We start from the raw sequence: 19,926 nt of genomic DNA, 5'->3' as shown, positions 1-19,926 counted from the left end.
ACCAAATACATCATAGAATGCAATATCTACTTGGCTTGGAGTGATTTGCACTGACATGAAACCCTGTCCGTCGTGATACAGCTTTATTTCACTTTGATCATACGGCATTACGACGCCCCTCCATGCCTTCGATCCACCTCCACTCGTTAGAAACTGAATCGGGCTGGAACAAGAACGAAATATTTCAAATAAATCCATGCATATATTGTCAAGCTTAATCAATACAAATCAATTGAAGTAAAGTAGACCTGTTGGGAGTACTAATGTGTTGTAAGCAATGGTCGTGCCCATTGATGTAAAGATCAACATTGTTGGCCTCAAGAATTGGAAGAAGTTGGGATACAAGCTCTTGAGTGTCACCATGTTCTCCTGCGCTTCTGATTCCATGGTGACCAACCACGATCTTCCACTTCGCATTCGATTCTTTCAGAGCTGAATCCACATTCTGTACCAAAGCCGGAACATATATACTCGATCAGTTTCAGTCACCTCCATCAGTAATTCAGTACTATATATATCTTTCCACTAAGCTAGATAGTTTGATCGAGTAACTAGAACGTAGGTACATCCGTACATATATTACCTTGAGAATATTTGAGAGGTACTCATTTCTGGGTAATACGCCACTCCAGTCGTAAACATGATCCTCTGGGTCAGTGAAGTATTTGTCTGCAAATGGTGTTGTGTCCACAAAGAAAAACTCTACAAAGTCTGCACAGGATCAGTTATTAACATCTAATCTTGATCAATTATCTATTTAGCACAGGATCAGTTGCTTAATTTATAACTGAATTAATTAATTAATAAGACGGTGTGGAATTTTACCTGCATCAACTATGAAGGATCTCATGCAAAGCCATTTGCTGTCCAATCCATTCAGCACAGGACTCAATTGTGCTTCAACATTACCTCTATAATCGTGGTTACCCAAAACTAAATACAATAGATTAATAACCAAAAATTAGATTAATACTTGATACTTCAGATTAATCTCTAAAAGTTTGTCCTTAATCATGCGCCTCAACGTTCATATGGGATATGTGGACATACGTACCATTATACCATTGCTTTTGCAAGCTAGGAGCTGTGTAGATTTTGGAAAATGACTCTTCAAAAGCCCGATCGTCGATGCCCGTCAATCCATTATCGTAAAAGTTATCGCCAGTGGATATTACAAAATCGATATCCAAATTCTCTCCAACTATTCCCATCTACATACAAATTTCAATTTGTGCAGGGAATCAGTATTACCTATATTACCTAAATTAATTAGTGGGATACAGTTTGAACTTGAAAAGGCCAAAGGTAATATATAGTGGAAAACATGATTGTTGCTTTCGAATAGTGCAATCCAGCAAAACCATTATTGATGAGTAAGATCGAGATATGAAACTGATTGAGAATGATACATAACCATTATATCTGTCTGGAAATAAAGCTGGGGCAATGGGGGCATGCTTGGTCCTCAGTCCATATATACATGCATGAAACAAGCACCAAAGTTTGGTAGGTGGCTAAACCGATCATCTCACATTCTGTGTTGAAAGTTAGTTGTTTTTGTTTTGTTTTGTTCTTTTCTTCAATTTAGTTGAAAAGTAGATGGATTATTAATGATGATTGCTAATAGTGCTTCATTATTTTGGACGTTAGCCAGTGAAGAAAATTAGCCGAGATGTATTATTGGATAATTGGATACCACACAATAGACTTGTCGTCAAGCGTTAATAATATCACTATCTCAGTATTGATATGGAGAGCATAAGGTATCTGCATGGAATAATCCTGTCGTCAAGCGTTAATAATATCACTATCTCAGTATTAATATGGGAGAGCATAAGGTATCTGCATGGAATAATCCCTCTAACAATTAAAACAAAAGAACAAGAGTAATAATTTTGGTAAAGGAGACGTATACCGGTATACGTACGTTATCGACTCACTGGAGAAATAATAGATCGAAAAGATAAGCAGATAGATTTTCATGAATCACGAACAAGATCTATCATGTATAGTTATGTAGATTTTGAGTGCGTATACTAATAGATTGATCAACACATACGTAACTAATTAACAAAATGAGCTGGTACTAATTAAGAGGTACCTGAACAGCAACTCGGGATTGATTGTAATCTCCTCTTCTTCCCCAGTCTCCAAGAACCAAGAAGCTCAGAGATCCGTCGGCTTTCGTGGAGGCGTGATGCAGCCGTCGCAGCTCATGATCCGCGTCTGCTGCACAAGATGAGAAGCTGCAGCAGCCTACAAGTACAATAAACAGAGCAGAGAAGAACAACAGGCTTTCATTGTTCATGGTCGCCTTGTTTCCCATAGCTAGTTAAGCCAGAAACAAGCAAGCAAGTTTAGGCGGGGAAGATGAGTATGGATGCAGAGAAAGAAGCTAGGTTAGCTCTGAAGCAAAGAAAGCTAGCTAGGGAACCTCTTTATATATACCCGATCGAGTTGAACTGCAAAAGAATAATAGAACTAGCACGACGTTTGTGAGGCTCACACATGAAATTAACGCTCAATTATGCACAAAGTGACAAAAGCTCTTCACCTCTTTATGTATAAAGAAAAGCTGTAGCTATATATCTTTGACGCACAGTATATAATCCAATCCCCCACTCCATCATGGAGATAGAGGCCTCACATATCTTGCCACATGCTAAATCTCGTTGCGCACGTCACATATTGTGTGTTGTTCATGAAGCTCATTAGTCATTATGTATATTCTAACTTGGATAATCTTGATTAAGCCTAATTAACTAGCTAGCTGGAAGCCTGGAACGTACATGGGTTTTTCTTACATTATGATTGAATAGAAAGATAGGTTCTATTATAATTTTTCAGTCCAGACTCAATGACTCAATGTCAATTTTGAATAGTGCTCGTATAACTGATCAAGAACAGGGGTAAAACATGCGATGAATTAAAGTTTATGTTTTGACAATTACTTGAATTAATCTGAAGGTCGATATATAGATGCACACTTTGTCTCCATAATAATTTTTCTTGAAAATGTAAGAATCTTTTTTAAAATGTTGGTAATCATATATACTTGATACCGACAGTGGCATGCTATTATTCATTGTTTTGACAAAATGATGACAAGTAGCCAGATACTAACGTTTGAACAAGATCAAGAGAGGCATGGGGCATGCTAATTTTGAAGAGTTAGCTAGACCAAGTGGCTCTGACATCCACAATATATGGAGCATGGGAATCCTTCTTCTTTTGAATTCCCGTCATCCACAGTATTCATATCCATACTTAATCTGTCTAAAGTGGTTTGTTTTTGCTCACACATATTAATATACAAATACATTTGCTTACATGCAAAACATGGTTTATGATTGATCGATGGAACTTGATCGATATCCAAAAGCCTTTGTGTTCTAAAATTCAGATTTCGCATTGCTAGCGTATCAGCATATATTATACAGGATGCACTCAATTATGAATTGTTATCAAGATCTCAATCGAGTTTCTCGGAAATGATTAATGTGATATGCGTCACGTTTTCCACTAACTACTTTCTTATCCGCCACCCACTTTTTAGAGAAGCTTAGGTAACCAAAGCAACGTACGTAGAAGTGGTCGGCTAATTGTGTATGAAAAGCTTATTTTAACAACAAAGTATAAGTAAATTAAAACTTTTTATATATACGACATTAAAATCCACGATGTAATTTTAATTATATATTGACCAGTTATAATCACGTGAAAATAATATAGAGAAATTATTATATATACCGACCACATATTTCATGTGTCGTACATCCTTAATGTTATTAGTCTATTTTTAATGTGAATGTTTTTTATTGGTTTTTATATGTAAATAAACTTTTGTCATTTTCACCGCGTGCATGTTAATTAGACCATAACGTAATATAATTGGCTGGGTACAACACATGAGAATTTCTTGTGGAACAATGGTCATACAATTATCCGTCTAATTCTCATGGAATCTAGTCTGAGTAGATGAAACAGCTTTCTCCATGCTGGACGCTCCGATTTCTTATCTCGACCGATCTGACTAACTGCAAATTAAGGAAGATACTACCACCGAATTAATAAGTACGAAACTATATGCGTTCTACTTGTCACATGCATTTGTTTGTTTACTATAAATAATAAAGGATATATAGATGAAAGACATGGGTACTGATGGAACACATATCATCGATCGATCGGCATTATTTGGTTGGGACTACCCAAACAAGTTACCACCCCCAGTTATTATCTCCTCAGTAGGTACCTAGCTCTAAATGTACATGTATCATGCATGTCACTATCGTATGAGATATCGTATGTCTTTATGATATGCTTTTTATACCTTCATCATCATTGAACCTGTCAATTATAAAGATTTGACTCATCAACTGATCGAAGTTTAGGCCTACGAACAATAGAAGAATGATAATATTCGACTGACGCAACTAAATTATATATATATATATATGTATTACACTAGCTAGGGGTTTAAAGTTCGTGTCGAACTGTAAGGCATTACGTCTGCTTCACACAAGGGTTTGATATCAGCAGTAAGTAGTTGATTATATCCATTTCTATTTACAAAAATCTGTACACATGCATTAGTTAAAAAGGTCCAGCTAGGCATGTACATTGTTTCTAATTAGAAAGAAGAGTGAAGCTGCTTATTGAGCTTCCATGTATGCAAAGCCCTGCCTAGAACATCATAAAACACGATAACAGCATCCGACCGGGTTAAGTTCACAGACATGAAACCTTGACCATCATGGAAGAACTTCAAGGCCATACTATTGTATTCCTTCATATCGCCCCTCCATGCTTTCGAACCCGCTCCGCTTGTCAAATACTGGATCGGACTGCAAGAATCAAGTTCGACGATCCCAATGTTAATCATACTTGAAGACAGTGATGATCTCGTTTCATAGTATTTAGGGTTCTGGGTATAACTTAGTGTACCTGTTGAGGCTGCTAATGTGCTGCAGGCAGTGGTCGTGTCCATTCACGTACATATCTACATTGTGAGCCTTGAGCATCGGCAAGAGGTGCCTCACCAGCTCTTGTGTGTCGCCGTGATGTCCAGCACTTCTGATTGCGTGGTGACCAATCACTATCTTCCACTTGGCACTCGACTTCCTCAATGCCGTATCTAAATCCTTGTTAATCAAATGTTGCATGTATTAGCCTAATGTTGTCTTTCAAGGTCTTTTTGTAAAAAAGACTCGAATATGGGAATCATTTAATTCATATGATCTGTGGATAGAAATTAACAAATTGCAGTTACCACATAATTGTAATTCACCTTTAGAAGAGTAGTAATGTAAGTCCCACGGGGAGACACTGCGCCCCAATCGTATTGATGGTTTTTCTCAACTAAGTATTTGATCACAAAAGGAGTAGTGTCCACGAAGAAAAACTCAGCGATATCTGCAAGACTTACATCATTAAAGTTTAACACGAAGGTTCAATTTCTTTATTATCGGAATTCTGATAAATCAGCAAGTTCAAACAGATAAAAAACCTGAGAACTGTTCTTCATATATGAACAAAGAGGTGTACGCATGGTGTTAAGTACAATGAGACATATGCAATTACCTGCAGCATTAACAATAAATGATCTCAGGCAAAGCCATCGACTATCAATCTTTCGGAGGGCGGGGCTCAATTGTGCTTCTGTATTACCCCTATAGTCATGATTTCCTAAAACTGCAAGCACCCACGAAATCTTCAGTATGATCGATTATAAGGAAGAGGTTAAATTGTTTTAATTAATGGTTTCTCCTAGTTTCAAACATACCACTATACCACTGTTTTTGCAGGCTCTTAGCTGTGTAAATGTTTTTAAAGGAATCCAAAAATGCAGGATCCTTTGTACTCTTTAACCCATCCCCATAGAAATTATCTCCAGTTGATATCACAAAATCTATATCTAACTTTTCTCCAATCCTTCCCATCTGTCTTGTGCATGTGATACCAAGAACAAAACAACTGATCAGTAGCAATTTAATAACTGAAACGCACTTAACGATTCTTGAGTTCAAAGTTTACGAACCTGCAAAGCAACTTTGGATTGGTTATAGAAACCTCGTCTGCCCCAATCTCCGACAACCAGAAATCTAACTGAGCCATCATCTTTCAGTGAATGTTCGAATCTCTGAAGCTCTGCAAAACTCGTACTACTCTCCGAGGTAATGCAATACAGTAACACTACCAAAATTAAATGTAGGCGTGAATCTCTGGTTCTTTCAAATCTAAGACAAACCATGGCCAAGTTGCTAAGTACCATGGCTTTTCTAGGAGATGGGGGTGAATAAAATTTAATTGGAGAAACTTGTTTCAAGGGGAAGGAATCAAAGTGCAGGAAGGACAAACTGGGTTATAAAATGAAGACAAATTAATACTAGAAAAAATGTATTAATTTGTCAAATAAATATTATAAAAATGATTAATCAAATTAAGAGCTAGGCCTGGGTTGCATTTATGCTTGTATTCATGAGCAAATTTTGATCACCAAGTTTGGGGTGACTCCTAGTTTAGGTCCCAAGCCATAACTCACAAACATACAGTGGCAGGCCATCTTTTGAGGACTACGTGCACTATTTTTAGGAAGCAAATGGTTGGATCTATACACCCATGCCATTTTAAACTTAGGTAAGATAACCAAATTACATATATCATATGCGGAGTAAACCTGCTTGCTCATACAGTTGTCACATACGGTAAAGCTTAATGACATAATGATTATCCTTTTGAAGATTTAACTTATAGCGCAAGTTATCGGGCTACTGAGTTTGGAAGGAGTTCACGTAACAAATTTGAAAACCATAGTACAAGAGTTAGCAACAATTTTTTGTTATACAATTACATTTCATGATCTAAATATGTATTTGGTTTAACTGTGTGCACGTTTATAATCATAGACACACAGTTTCATCGATCATTTGATTGATCTATTAGCAATATAAACAGTTTTCAGATGGACTTCTTAGTTTCATGGTGCGACCAAATGAGATGTAATAGTTAGATATCGTCAAGGGAATCGAAGAATCTCTTAGAAAACTTAAAGTACAGAGATGTTTTCTGTATTGGATTGTATAAAGAAAAGACAGTAACAGAAAGCCTGATGAGTAGAGGGTACTGCATGCTCTTAATAACTGCTATAAATAGGACACCATTAACATTTTACATTTGCATAAAACTCATTAAAAAGTGTGATCAAGGCTAGCCAGTAATCCCAGTATCATAAATATCCATTTAGAATCAACAGGGAACCCATAAACTGTCACTTTCCAATTTAAAAAGAAAAGACTTTTAATAATGGGGAGAGCGTCCCTCAAGAACATACCCACAAAGATTAGTGATGGATTTTGTAATGTTAAGTAGATTCTCAGCTACCTTGGAAAGTTGGAATCCATTTGATCCAACTGAAAATAAAGTTGGGTTGGCTTAGCTGCCCAAAACCAAGTGATTAGTGTTAAATTAAATAGGATTTTAGAGGAAATTGAGTTGGAAGACGCAGCAGATAAGCATGAGTTAGTGGATTCACTGTTGAGATAAAGTATAACGCTCCAAGTCTCCACACAATCAAAAGTATCGACACTAACAAAAGTAATTCAGGTTTCTTTCCAAGTTTTCATTAACATTGACATTAGTCTCCTTCTATGATTTCATAAGTTTAAAGAGAAGAAGCCTGGGAATTAAGTGAGAAGGGTTAAGATGGTCATGTCATGGGAACAAGTTCGTGTCATCTGGGGCTACTTCTGCTGGTGTTTTAAAAGATTGTATTTGATATTATAGTGGAGTAATTGAGTTGTCAAGCATTCTGCTACAGATCAATTCACTAGTTCTCATATTCTTCCGCTATATAAGGCCGATAGCCAGAGAGTAATTCCTCCACTGATTCTTTAAGGCCCCAATGGATTCATAAAGCTATCATCAGTTTCTCCAATCTGATATATGGAAGCAGATTGGGAAGAACACATCCATGGGCCTTAAAAGCTTTGGCAATGGAGTGAGGTTATACCTCAACCTCACTCCAACAGTTTGTCTGAGCTCAGTCACCAGCTGCTGCTAACTACAGCAACTTCATATCCAGCGGTAGCAGAATGATTGGCTAGTGCTTATCAAACCGGCAAGTCATAAATCGGCATGGACTCACACACAGTGATGAGTCTTAACTTCTGTAATATTATTCAAGTCTATAGTCCTAGCATGGAAATATAATCCATGTGTACCTGTTTCAAGCCTGTGTTTTTCTTTGTTTGTGTGTAGTGTGTTTTACTGTTTTATGAATCTGTTGTGTTGCATTCTTCATTAATTGTTTTATGCTGGAGTAAAATATGGATTTTGAATAAAATTGAAAACAGAAATTGATGCTACTGTGACATGGATCAGCATGAATGGACAACATCAATTCAAAATTGCAACCACAAATGAATTCATCACTGTATTTTTTATATGTTTGGTACCAATAAAATACATACATGCATATGTTTACTCTGCATATTAGCACCCTACATACATCATCTGAATCAGCATGCAAGGATTGTAAGCTACCTAAAAACGGAAAGGAACAAAGAAATAAAAAAGAATTCCTTTTCATTTCTGCCCTGATCCCCATCCAGTCTGCAATAGCAAAGCGTATAACAATTCGTTCCATGTATCAGGAACCCCCGGCAAGCACCAATGACTGCAATCCTGTGACTGTTCAGCTCTAATTTGTTGTTCTTTCGTCTTGTATATCGTTCTATAAATGGAAGGGTGTCCATCTTTCCTATAATCCGTGAGCCTACTAATGTTAAGATATGTCACTGGAGTTTTCATTTCTTTAAGTACAAACTCTAGAGCTCTCATTTTTGAAGGGTAGTGTGTTAGATAAGTCTCATTATAGATTGGTTCTGTTTCTTTGTGGCACTGTCCACCTGAATTCCACTGCCCTCCACTGCATTTACATCAAAAACAGTTTTCAAAAACTTGTTCTTCAAATTCTTGAATGGCAAGAGGAAAACCTAGTATCTAAAGGTTGCATAAGGTTACTAAACGGTTCTATACTGCTACCAGATATAGATACCTCCAACTAGTCAACTACCACACATCACATTAGAGCAAAAAACTTAGTTGCGAGTAAAAGAAAAGATACAACATAAATTGTTTATACCTGAAATGGGTGAGTGAATATCCTCTGAAGAAAACCCGAGTCCTATTGGGATTGATATATGTGTCCACCCATCTCGCCCAAGTGGTGAGAGCTCTCTTGTATGCATCAAGAGCCTTGAGCCTTGGATGCACATAGTTGCCTTCTTGGTAATAGTCTTCTCTGTTAGAACACCAAAATGACAAGAATTATTGTAATTGGCCTAATTTTATGATTGGTAGAACACTGTAACTAATCTTGTCAGATCAGAAACTTTAACAAATCAATTATGAACACTTACCCTTTAGATGTTTTCTCATGAGTCCACCAATGCCCAGTGTTAAAAACTATAACATCAGCATCACAATACGTTCTTGTAGACCGGTCCATCAGATCCAACCTCAATGTCTCAAACGAACTGTTTTTTCTGGTGAACTTGGACTCCCTAACAAGAAATGGAGCAACCACAAAATCCACAGAACAATTGTACTCCTACAAGTGCAGCAATACATGGACAGTTAAGATTTCTTCATTCAGAAGAATACTTTTATAGCAAAAAAATGTGAAATGCAATGCATATAAACTCACCTCAAACCTGAATGCATATATCCCCTTCTTTTTAAATTCCTTCTTTCCAGAAATCTCATATACCTTCTTCTTGTGCCGAACACTGACGAAGAATGCACACAAGGGACTCCCACATGTTCCTATTCAGTGAATCCCCCACAAAGACCAACCTCTTTCCTCTCAATCTCTCCAGAAAATCAGTTGCATTCAAACTGGGAATCAGAAAGTAAGGTTTAGGGGAAGACATAATTATATGAGAGTCCCCAAAGACTCCTGAATTGCATGTGAGACTTCAAAGTTCAAACTATGTCCAGTACTTCACGCAAATAAAAAGCAATCATATACCATTATATTAAGCCATTAGATAACTCGAAACTAATTTGATTAATTTCAGCTCTAAATCACCAAAATCATCAAGAACTAAAAATGCATTGTACCTTGGGATATCACACTGATTCGGCTGCCATTTCCACTTAAGGAAACCTTTGTCTGGCCTTCGATTTGAGTGGCAATTCCAGACCTTATCAACATGTGGGCAAGAACCTCCAGGATAGTATGGCTTTGAATCATCTCTCACCCATTTACCATAAAAAATATCACATTTCTTATCAGAGTCACTAGGCATCTCCCAAGTTTGAGATTCAAAATCAGTGATCCCGATTTCCTGAGTCAAATTTCCTTGATGATCTTCTGTTACCTTAACATCCCCAATACTAGAGTTCTTTGAAGAACTACCTTCAACTGTTCTTTCTGCATGCACATCTTCTTTCCCAGACAGGCTTGAGTTTCCATTTCCCTTCCCACCTTCACCATGCAAGCTCTCAGATTGCAAAATCTCAGAGGAGTTTCTTGAATCAAAGTCATTTCCTTTCTGTTCAACTCTTCCTTCCTCAACCCCAAAGCTTCCATCTTTAACTTCCTCTGTATAATTTCCCAGCCGGGGCTTCTCCAAAACTGTCTCTTTCCCACCTCTACCTTCAACTAGCAAGCTTCCATTATTCAAAATCTCAGAGGAATTCCCCAAATGATCAGTCCCCAAAACACCCCCTCCCCCCTTTGAACCAAACTCACCATCTTTCTGCTCCACCCTTCCTTCTTCAACCCCAGAGCTTCCATCTTTAACTTCCTTTGTGAAATTCCCCAGTTGGCTCTTGTTAAAGCCCACAGACTCTTGCATGTCTGAAGTAACAGAATTTTCCGTACTTGAAAAAGAGAAAGGCCATGAAACAAAAGACGAATTGACACCAGGAATATTAAACCTTTGATCAGTCTTTAACGAGTAAGACACAAATAGTACGGCGATTACAATCAGAGAGGCTCCAACTCCCAAACTAAAACCAGAAACCACTTTCCTTCGAGGCGAGAACAATTGCTCTAGCTTCTTGACATCCATGGTTGAAGCACCAACGCATGCAAAGAAAGAAAAAACGCAGAGGGAATCAGAAAAATCTAAGATGGAATTCGATCAAGTCAAAGAGGGATTGTGTTTGAAGCGAGAAATGTAGTCCATTCATTTTGTTGAAAAATCTAAAAGAAACAAAGAGGAGCAGAAGTAGAGAGAAAGAAACAGAGTGCTGGAACAGAGATAGTTTCTACTTTCACAGAGGAGCTGTGAAAGTTCAATTATATCAGTTCGATTGCAGACAACTGTGAAGTACCTTTCGCTTTTGTGAAGGGTAGGTTGGTCAGATTGGTGAGGCTTTCATCTCCTTCTTCTTTATTAACTGTCCGGAACCGAAACAGCGACACAAATACGAATTGGGTTCCCGCCGACACATTGCCGGACACGTGGCGGGTCCAACCTCCGGACCTAGTGCTGACCGATAAGTTTATCCATTACGATTATGACACGTAGAGATGTCTGCTACACATTTGTTACTGTGATGAATACCAGGTGGCGGGCACACGCTACCCATGAAACACGAGTGCTCTCAGCCCTCACCTTCATCTTTCCACTCTCTCATTTAGAAGCAAATTTGCAGACTCCTCAAATTTAATTATAGTTAAACGAGTCTTTTTTCCACTCTTTTAAATCTACGTCTTCTTATTTAATTATAGTTAAATGATAATAATTTATAATTATAAAATTATCTTCTTTTTATGTTTAAGTAAAAATTACAATAAATAATAATTTAGTGTTATAAATTTATATTGATAATTATAATTAAAGCATGATTAAAGAAGAAGAATGAAAACACATTATGTAGATTTAGAATGGTGGGCACAAGGACGTAGCTACAGTGGGCTATATAGCTCACTTCAAATTACTAAAAAACTTATCTTTCTAGCTAAATTTTAAATATTAACTCATCCCAAATTTCTATATATAGTTCATAAATAATCGTAATTTTTTTTAACTCAATCTATTATGAAATCCTGGCTCCGTCCTTAGATGGACATGAGTGTGCAAAGTTTGGGTGTTCGGCATATTTGTTTCTTCTCTCATTTACTCTCAAATCTCTCCATGTAAAAACACCAAATTTATGTTTTCCAATTTTCAATACTCTGAAACACTATTGTAGCGGAAACTTGGTGTAGATTTTTAAATACTTAATGATTATTGAAAAAGTTTGAAGCATGGGTTAGAGCTTTTACAAGGGAGGCGATTACAAAGTAAAGTCTCTTGGAGTGGAAGTTAGGACAGAAAAATGTGAACAAGCGTCGAAACCTAGAACAGTAGAACTACTATGTTAGAGCCTGTAGCTGGCTGTCAATTAAAGCTTGATTTAATAGATTAGACCTAAATGACAGATTGTAATGTATGTGCAAATAGAAATTGCAATGAATACAAAGTATAAATATCTGTCACTTTTGCCTTATTTACTGAGAATAAAACGCAAATTTTAATGACTTTGTATCTGTACAAGGAAATTAAGCAACTACTGATCACTAGAATTACGGATCGAATTGAATGACTTTTTTTTTTGAAGAAGAAGAAGCATTGACCACCAACTCTGTACTAATGGAGGATTGAATCTTCAACAAGTGACTATGATTGAAGATGAGGTGAGTTTGGAGATTTGAAACAATGTGCCTAGTTTGTAGCTTCTTGACTCAAGACACAGTACGAGTCCAAACACAAAATTTTATAGAGCTTTGTTATTCAGACAAGGTTCAGAAGCTAATGACAAACTAGAACTAATAATAAACATAATATGGAGTGATACAGTATGCATCCATCTGCACCGGGCGCCTGCTGTTGAAAGGCCGCCGGACAACGAATATCTGATCACTCGAAAATTGTTAAATGATGGGGTCGTGTTGTAGGAAACTAACCTATGTTTGCTTAGTCAACTTAAGAGATGTTAACCTAGTCGAACAAGGAATGTACCTTCTCCTAGCTAGATATAATCCGCTAGTAAGAATAGGATTATGCTTCCTTGTTTATAATGGACTCTACATTTGTATTCCTCTATAAATAGAGGACCCTTTTCATGGATGGTGCCGGTGCATTTCATTATCTACATCTTTAAACATCATGAACGAGAAGGCCAATGTCACCAAGGAGCTCAACAACAAGCACCGAAAGATACTGGAAGCACTAGTTAAACTACCAGAGAATAGAGAATGTGCCGACTGCAAAGCCAAGTGTCCAAGATGGGCGAGTGTAAACTTAGGTATCTTTGTATGCATGCACTGTTCTGGGATTCACAGAAGTCTCGGGGTACACATATCCAAGGTGAGATCTGTTACCTTGGACACTTGGCTTCCAGAGCAAGTTACATTCATTCAATCAATGGGAAATGCGAAGGCAAATAGTTACTGGGAAGTAGAACTACCTCCAAACTATGACAGAACTCGATTTGGCATTGAAAATTTTATTCGTTTGAAGTATGAAGATAAGAGATGGGTTGCTAAAGATGGACAACCAAAACCACCTAAAGCGCCTGAACATGTTGTAAATGTCCCAGAACCGCAAAATGTTCTTCCACAGCGTGAAGAAGTGAAACCAACAGCAAAAGTTGCTCCAACAGTTGATTTTGCCACTGACCTTTTTGACATGCTCTCAGTACATAGTCCCAGTGAAAGTTATGAAGCATCAAAATTTGAGAGAAGCAGTCCACAGGAAGCAGCAGAGAGCGGTAGCAAGCCTGCTTCAGGAATCGAAGATCTATTTGCAGATTCACAGCCATTAGCACCTGTTGCAGTGAATTCTAAGAAAGATGTTAAAAATGATATTATGAGTCTTTTCGACAAGTCCAACATGGCGTCACCGTACGGGATGCATCAACAGCAGCTCGCAATGCTGGCTCAGCAGCAGTATCTTCTCATGACTGCTGCACCTAAGTCTGCTGACAATGCTCTACAACCTGTGTCACATGGAAGTTTAGGAGCCCAAAGTTGGCCAAACATTGGTTACCAGTTGCAAGATTCCAGAATGATGATGCCTGCAGATGGACAGGGTTGTGTTCCAATAGGAAGTTGTGTTCCAATAGGAAGTTGTGTTCCATATTCGATGTATACCTTTTATTCTATGTCCCAAACTAACCCAGTTAATGGCCTGACAACTGCTGGAGTGAACAAAACTCAGTCACCGGCTTCATCGTCTGCTGCAACTTCTACTACAACACAAAACGGAATAGACTATGATTTCTCATCTTTAACACAAGGAATGTTCGCAAAACAGTGAGGACCTAAGATGGGTGGTGATCCAATGTCTGTTACCACCTTGTTTCCCCTTTCTTTCACCCGTACTGTGGTTCGTAACTAATTTCTACAGACCACTCCTTCAACTCCTTTTCATCTCTAGGTGACTCGGTGGTTACTTCATTTTATGATTTTGAGAGATAAAATGGTTCCAATTGATTACAAGTTCACAACTATGGAAGCAACCAGACAATTAATTTCTAATGCAAAACCAAAGTTTCTGTGAGAATCTCAATCAAAGGAATTGAGCTTCCAACAAAGAAGATTTTACATCACTTACCTTTCTCTTTTTTACATATTAAATACGTACATTGATTCATTGAACAGCTATCAACAATCAGATATTTCTCATCTTGAACTTGTGCAACTTAGCGAAGAAAGTGGTAACATGTAAATAAAACCTACTTGTCACCTCGGGCCAGACAGCTCCATAGCTTCTACCACAAGTGAAGATTCATCTATAAAATCTGAATATCTTTGAGGAGGGTGTTCACATGATCGGAATCTTGGCGTCTCAACCTTCTGTGAGGCTTCCCATTTCTCGGCCAAACCATCCCCTTCCAACATCTTTAGTACTTCAGACATTTTAGGGCGGTGCAAAGGATTAAATTGAGTACAAAGCAATGCCACTTGAACCATCTCTTCAAGCTCAATCCGGTCGAAATTACCTTTTAGATCTTTATCCACCATCAGATTTAGCTTCCCCTCCTGATGAAGCTTCTTAACCTGCATGTGTATTACGCCTAACTATGTAAGTAGAAGTTTATATTTTCTGATCAGAACATATTTCTTGCAAATATATCTATTAATGATGAATTTATGCCTATGGGGCAGTGCAAAGTGTGTGTGTGAGAGAGAGAGAGAGAGCGAGAGTACCCACCCAATCAAGCATTACACCCTTTTGGTTTGCAACTCTTCCAAAATCCAAAGCCTTTTGACCTGTTATTAGCTCCAGGAGCAAGATCCCGAACCCAAATACATCAGTCTTCTCTGATGATTGACCAGTTGACAAGTACTCTGGAGCGATATGGCCAACAGTGCCACGCACAGCAGTTGTTACGTGTGATTCTCTGTGATCCAAAAGCTTTGCTAACCCAAAATCTCCAACAACTGCTTCAAAGTCTTCATCTAGCAAAATATTGGCTGCTTTAACATCACGGTGGATGATTTTGGGGTCACACTGCTCATGCAAATAAACCAACCCCCTGGCAGTACCTAAGGCTATTTTTTTCCGCCTTGCCCAGTCTATAGCTGGCCTACCATGAATATGATCTGACAAAAGATATGCAGAAGAATATAGAATTACTCGATAGGGATTAGAATTACAACTAAGAGCTTGAACATTGCCAAGTCAACTACAAGATTCCTTTTGACTTGAATACATAAAAGGAGGGCATATAATAGAGAATCAGAGGATGGAAGCCCAAATCAACATAAGACATAGTTTCCACTTTCCAGTGATGAACTTAGTGACTGTTCAGAAGTTTTTCATTCCGAGTAACCATTTTGAAATTTTAAGCAAACAAGTGCGCCAATACTTCTAATCAGATTTGTGTTTATCTTAACTATAATCAAAATTGTGTGAACTAATAACACAGGTACGTCGCAGTGCAGCTTATTGCTAGAGATAAGGATCCATATGATCATATGGTACATGACCGGAAACTTGAAATAAAGGAAAAGATGAGTGGCTAGACAGTATATGTAAGTGACTTTGGTGATGGTAAAGTATCAATGGTGAAAGTATAGCAGTGGTATACGTAGGCAGTATTTCTGGTGTGATTGTTTGTCTGTCCATAATCAAAGTAACAATCATCTTTCCAAGGTAGTAATGCAAACAAATTACGATCATAACATGAGTAGAAGAGGATGCAGCAGAAGGTAATGAGCACCCATTAAGATGTAAATTTAAGGAAAATGCAAACCTCTTAATCGAGATGCTACACTTCCATTCGACATGTAAGGGTAAACAAGAAGTCTTTCATTCTCAGTTGAACAGAACCCACAAAGCCTCAGAAGATTCCGATGGACTGCCAGACTAATCATCTCAACTTCAGTTTGAAACTGAATTTCACCACCAGCAGTATTGTAATCCTTCAGCCTTTTAACTGCCACCACTGTCCCGTCATTCAGAATTCCCTTAAATACAATACCAAAGCCACCTCTTCCAAGAATGTTCTTAGAGTTGAAATGGTCTGTTGCTGTCCGAAGCTCCTTAAATGTATACCTTCTCAAATGACCCAAGCATACTTCAGGGTCATATTGATCTGCCACATAACCCATCAATTTAATAATGCACATATAATGAAAAGTCAGAAAAATAATCAGTATTTCCATGAAAAGATATATTCAAAATATGCTCTTATTATAATTCGCAATTATAATGTTTCTACCGAAGGAGTTATTTCAGAACTTACGGATTAAGATATTTTTAAAAGGAAAAAAGTAGGTAATTCATAAATCAGATTGTATTAATAGATTACAATCCCACTGTTACCTCATTTGCCTAGCTAACAATCTATTTCCTGTAAATTAATTCCCACTGTTTATGATGCAAAAGCTTTTATATATTTTGGTAAACTAAGAATGGTAAGATCAATGTGACCACAGTTTGGATTGAGATTTCTGAAATTATCATTTACAACGACACAAGTCACCACTCTACAAAAACTTCCTAGGTGATAGCGTTGGAAGAACACTCAATTGGCCCCATTTTAGTGATTACCAAAAATGCACTGTTTAGTAATAATTAGGAAAGCTGTCAAAACTAATTGATACTATATTACTGACATTAGAGGACACAATAAACAGAATAATGAAGTACAGAATGTTACCATTGACATCAAAGAATATCTGCTGGTTGTGTCTGTATCTCAACCAAACAAGTAACCCAATTATTATTATGACAGCAAAGGCAGCACCAAAACTTGCAGCAAAGACTACAGTCAAGTGGTGGCGTTGCGTCCCAGAGTCTGATTGAGCTAGGAAGAAAACCAAAATTACATCAATGCATTTGTCATCAAAGTGCGTCATTGGGATGTTTCTGGACAAAAAGGAAGATGCACACGTACCGTTTAGAGCATCAGGTGAGAAAGATAACGGCTCTGGCAAGACAGCAGAACAGTTGTTCGCAGCCTTCAGACCACACATTAAAGGGTTACCAACAATTCTGTCGTGAAATGAGAAAAGAAGTTAGAGACTTCAAAAAATAATAATAACAGAATAAGCGCTAAGGAATCAAATGCCAGTGAACTCACTTGAAAGTTCTTGCAGATACTTTTGGCAACGAGCCACTGAGATTGTTGAAAGAAAGGTCCCTACAGAAACGTTGAAGTAAAATGATGAATAACTACATCAAGTTATGGTCCTAGGCTTTCTTATGTGGTATGCAGTAGAAGAAGGACAAATAAGTGGAAGGGTGAAAGGACATACACTAGAGTGAGACCTTCTATGGAGGCCAGGGTATCAGGACATGATCCTGTAAGGCTGTTGTTGTTTAACCGCCTATGTTGGTCAATAACAGAAATGCGTAAGAGTCGGCAATAAATTTGAGTGCCATAGTTCTGTATATATAGAGCTGATATCAAGCTTTTTAAAACTCACAAATAGTTCAGGTTCTTTAGATTGCCCAAAGAATCGGGTATGCCACCAAAAAATATATTATTTGAGAGATCAAGTGTCTGAAGCTTTTCCAAATTCCCAATTGAAGCGGGAATAGGACCTGAAATTGCATTATTTTGAAGCAGCCTACAAAAGAAAAACATCCTTAATGATTAACTAAAACGCATTGCATAACAAGATTAAATCATATTGAAATTTAGGAGTCTGCTGAAGACATAAAGAACACATAACACACAGAAAAGAGCTTGGCAAAAGAAAAGCTCAGATAGAAATGTAGAGGCTAAACTTACACAGATTGCAAGTTACTGAGGTTCCCAATCGCAGGAGATAAGATACCAGACAAGCTCTGGCTAGGCAATCCACTAATACAAAAAAAAAACAATAATTCAATCAAAAATGAGTTCTTTACATAAGCTAATAGAATGAACTATTATGTTTATTCTTCTTTGACATGAGAAAAATAGGAAGCAGAACTTACAGAGCAGATACATAGCCATCAGGTGTGCAAGTAACCATCCTCCAGCTACAAGGATCTACAGAGCTACTATCCCAGTTCTCCAAAACATTGTGCGGGTCAATCAGATCGCTTTTTATGGCCACCAAAGCTTCAACTGTGAACATTTCCAGAAACAAGATAAAACTTAATCTCTGACATTCCACAACAAAGAGAAAGAGAAGGGGAAATAAAGCTTCAGCTCCTCAGTCCACCCATTTAAGACAGACAAAGCTATAATGTGGGTAGTTCACAAAGCATTAACTCAACAAAATTCAAAAGACAAACAAGGAAATCCCTCAGAAACCAAATAAAAAAGAACATAAGAGAATTGTATTCACCTTCATAATTTACACCAGTAGGAGAGAGAGTTGCAGAAGAAGCCTCAGCCAATACCAATGCAAGTAAACCCACCTTCCACAACAACATCACACAACAACTAAATGCACCCATATTCATAAAAGAACTCTCTTTTCTTTCTCTCTATTCATTAAAATCAAAAACCAGCAGGCACTATTGAGGAACACCACAAACCAAACCAATCCATTCCCACACGATGAATGTATATGATATTTGCCTTATCCAGACACAACTGGAGCCTCAGAATCACGGTCCCAACAACTCTGCTCTTACTTCAAACAAAAGTCAGACTTTCTGAACATACAAACACTCAGATACTAAAATCTCAATCCCTCTATTATTTGAACCAAACCGAGAATAATGAGTAGTATAGGAACCGAGCCAAGTAGCAAAAAGATGAGAATTTCCTCGAGAAAACAAACAACCTGGATTTCAAAAGATCCTAGAGATCTGAAAACAGTGGGTGGGAGATTTCTATATGTCTTGGACGATCCCCACAAATTCCATGTGGGTGTGATGTTGGCTAACTAGTTTGAGCTCACTTGTTCATGTTGTAGTTCAACTCAAAACCATTATCTCAAGTAGTAGTAGCAAGATGGTCAGTGAAAAACATCAACACGCAGAAAGAACCAAACTACACGCGAAAAGTGCCAATGCAAAAGGCCAAACTGGGACACAGTTACAGATGCAAAGAGATGCAGAAGCACCCAGTAAAAATTTTCAGGCCTTTTTTTAATTTAGAGGTAAAAGAAAAGCAGAGAGAGAGAGTAAAAGTTGAAGCTTTGGTACAAGCAATGGGTGATTGGACTGAAAGAATTGATCAGAGAGAACAATGGGATGTCTTCGCACAGGGACAGGGACTCACGTGCTTGGATTGTCTTGGCCTTTGTCCTGGAATATTCATAGTTATCATTTTTTTGAACCAACACTAGGTTTAGTAGGTTATAATACTCGCATTCTGTTAAAGCTTTTGCAGGGGGCAATGCTCCATAATCGTGTTTAAGGCTACTAGCCCTATTGTATTATCCAACCAATTAACCAAGGTGAAATCTTGTGATCATATTTGGACTCATCCAAAGAGGATTGGATATAGATGGAATATATCTTTTTTGTTTAA

At 37.7% G+C, this 19,926-nt stretch overlaps 5 protein-coding genes across 6 annotated transcripts in view; 1 reads left to right on the top strand and 4 right to left on the bottom strand.

Annotated features, from left to right (window-relative positions):
- Window positions 1-2,523, bottom strand: part of LOC126790034 (purple acid phosphatase 4-like) — a 2,908-nt gene extending 385 nt beyond the window's left edge. The window contains exons 1-6 of the mRNA XM_050516158.1: window positions 2,102-2,523; window positions 1,055-1,211; window positions 826-933; window positions 584-711; window positions 249-445; window positions 1-163 (exon numbers count right to left, since the gene is read on the bottom strand). The exon at window positions 1-163 is cut by the window's left edge and continues 385 nt beyond it. Of these exons, the coding sequence (XP_050372115.1) occupies window positions 1-163; window positions 249-445; window positions 584-711; window positions 826-933; window positions 1,055-1,211; window positions 2,102-2,326 (978 nt within the window). The 5' untranslated portion in view covers window positions 2,327-2,523. The remainder of the gene's footprint in view (window positions 164-248; window positions 446-583; window positions 712-825; window positions 934-1,054; window positions 1,212-2,101) is intronic.
- A 2,051-nt stretch (window positions 2,524-4,574) lies between these two features.
- Window positions 4,575-6,274, bottom strand: LOC126790180 (purple acid phosphatase 17-like). The gene is made up of 6 exons (XM_050516333.1): window positions 6,041-6,274; window positions 5,786-5,942; window positions 5,584-5,694; window positions 5,291-5,415; window positions 4,948-5,144; window positions 4,575-4,847 (listed from the first exon to the last, which is right to left on the bottom strand). The coding sequence occupies exons 1-6, from the start codon at window positions 6,272-6,274 to the stop codon at window positions 4,634-4,636; spliced, it is 1,038 nt and encodes a 345-aa protein (XP_050372290.1). The 3' UTR covers window positions 4,575-4,633.
- Window positions 6,275-8,067: 1,793 nt separating this feature from the next.
- On the bottom strand, window positions 8,068-11,250 carry LOC126790179 (protein trichome birefringence-like 2). Its single transcript, XM_050516331.1, is given in 6 exon segments — window positions 8,068-8,929; window positions 9,146-9,304; window positions 9,423-9,613; window positions 9,710-9,791; window positions 9,793-9,900; window positions 10,126-11,250. Coding segments are annotated over 6 exon segments (1,839 nt in total). The 5' UTR covers window positions 11,082-11,250; the 3' UTR covers window positions 8,068-8,586.
- Window positions 11,251-13,166: 1,916 nt separating this feature from the next.
- LOC126792484 (ADP-ribosylation factor GTPase-activating protein AGD5-like) lies at window positions 13,167-14,318 on the top strand. The gene has a single exon (XM_050518898.1). The coding sequence runs from the start codon at window positions 13,167-13,169 to the stop codon at window positions 14,316-14,318; it is 1,152 nt and encodes a 383-aa protein (XP_050374855.1).
- Window positions 14,319-14,523: 205 nt separating this feature from the next.
- On the bottom strand, window positions 14,524-19,564 carry LOC126790319 (protein NSP-INTERACTING KINASE 3). Of its 2 annotated transcripts, none has more exons than XM_050516510.1 (11): window positions 18,791-19,564; window positions 18,435-18,567; window positions 18,247-18,318; window positions 17,939-18,082; window positions 17,768-17,839; window positions 17,593-17,652; window positions 17,407-17,504; window positions 17,170-17,316; window positions 16,261-16,602; window positions 15,216-15,607; window positions 14,524-15,061 (listed from the first exon to the last, which is right to left on the bottom strand). In XM_050516510.1, exons 1-11 carry the CDS (start codon window positions 18,906-18,908, stop codon window positions 14,744-14,746), a joined length of 1,896 nt encoding a protein of 631 aa, XP_050372467.1. In that variant the 5' UTR covers window positions 18,909-19,564; the 3' UTR covers window positions 14,524-14,743. The 2 variants fall into 2 exon arrangements, with proteins under 2 accessions (XP_050372467.1, XP_050372468.1); XM_050516511.1 differs by having other exon boundaries at window positions 17,170-17,307.
- Window positions 19,565-19,926: the final 362 nt, after the last annotated feature.

The sequence above is a fragment of the Argentina anserina genome, chromosome 4, assembly GCF_933775445.1.
Source record: "Argentina anserina chromosome 4, drPotAnse1.1, whole genome shotgun sequence".
NCBI classification, from domain to species: Eukaryota; Viridiplantae; Streptophyta; class Magnoliopsida; order Rosales; family Rosaceae; genus Argentina; species Argentina anserina.
Note: the sequence above shows the minus strand (reverse complement) of the source record. Positions and strands in the feature narration are given on the sequence as shown.

Bases quoted from the DNA above. Each gene is read 5' to 3' on its own strand.
- LOC126790180 (XM_050516333.1), bottom strand. From the start codon at position 6,274: ATGGTACTTAGCAACTTGGCCATGGTTTGTCTTAGATTTGAAAGAACC. The intron at 5,943-6,040 runs GTTCGTAAACTT...TGCACAAGACAG, and splicing joins AATCCAAAGTTGCTTTGCAG to ATGGGAAGGATTGGAGAAAA. The intron at 5,416-5,583 runs GTAATTGCATAT...TAAGTCTTGCAG, and splicing joins ATTTATTGTTAATGCTGCAG to ATATCGCTGAGTTTTTCTTC.
- LOC126792484 (XM_050518898.1), top strand. From the start codon at position 13,167: ATGAACGAGAAGGCCAATGTCACCAAGGAGCTCAACAACAAGCACCGA.
- LOC126790319 (XM_050516510.1), bottom strand. From the start codon at position 18,908: ATGAATATGGGTGCATTTAGTTGTTGTGTGATGTTGTTGTGGAAGGTG. The intron at 18,319-18,434 runs GTAAGTTCTGCT...TTTTTGTATTAG, and splicing joins GATGGCTATGTATCTGCTCT to TGGATTGCCTAGCCAGAGCT. The intron at 17,317-17,406 runs GTACGTGTGCAT...TTTTCTTCCTAG, and splicing joins CTCACCTGATGCTCTAAACG to CTCAATCAGACTCTGGGACG.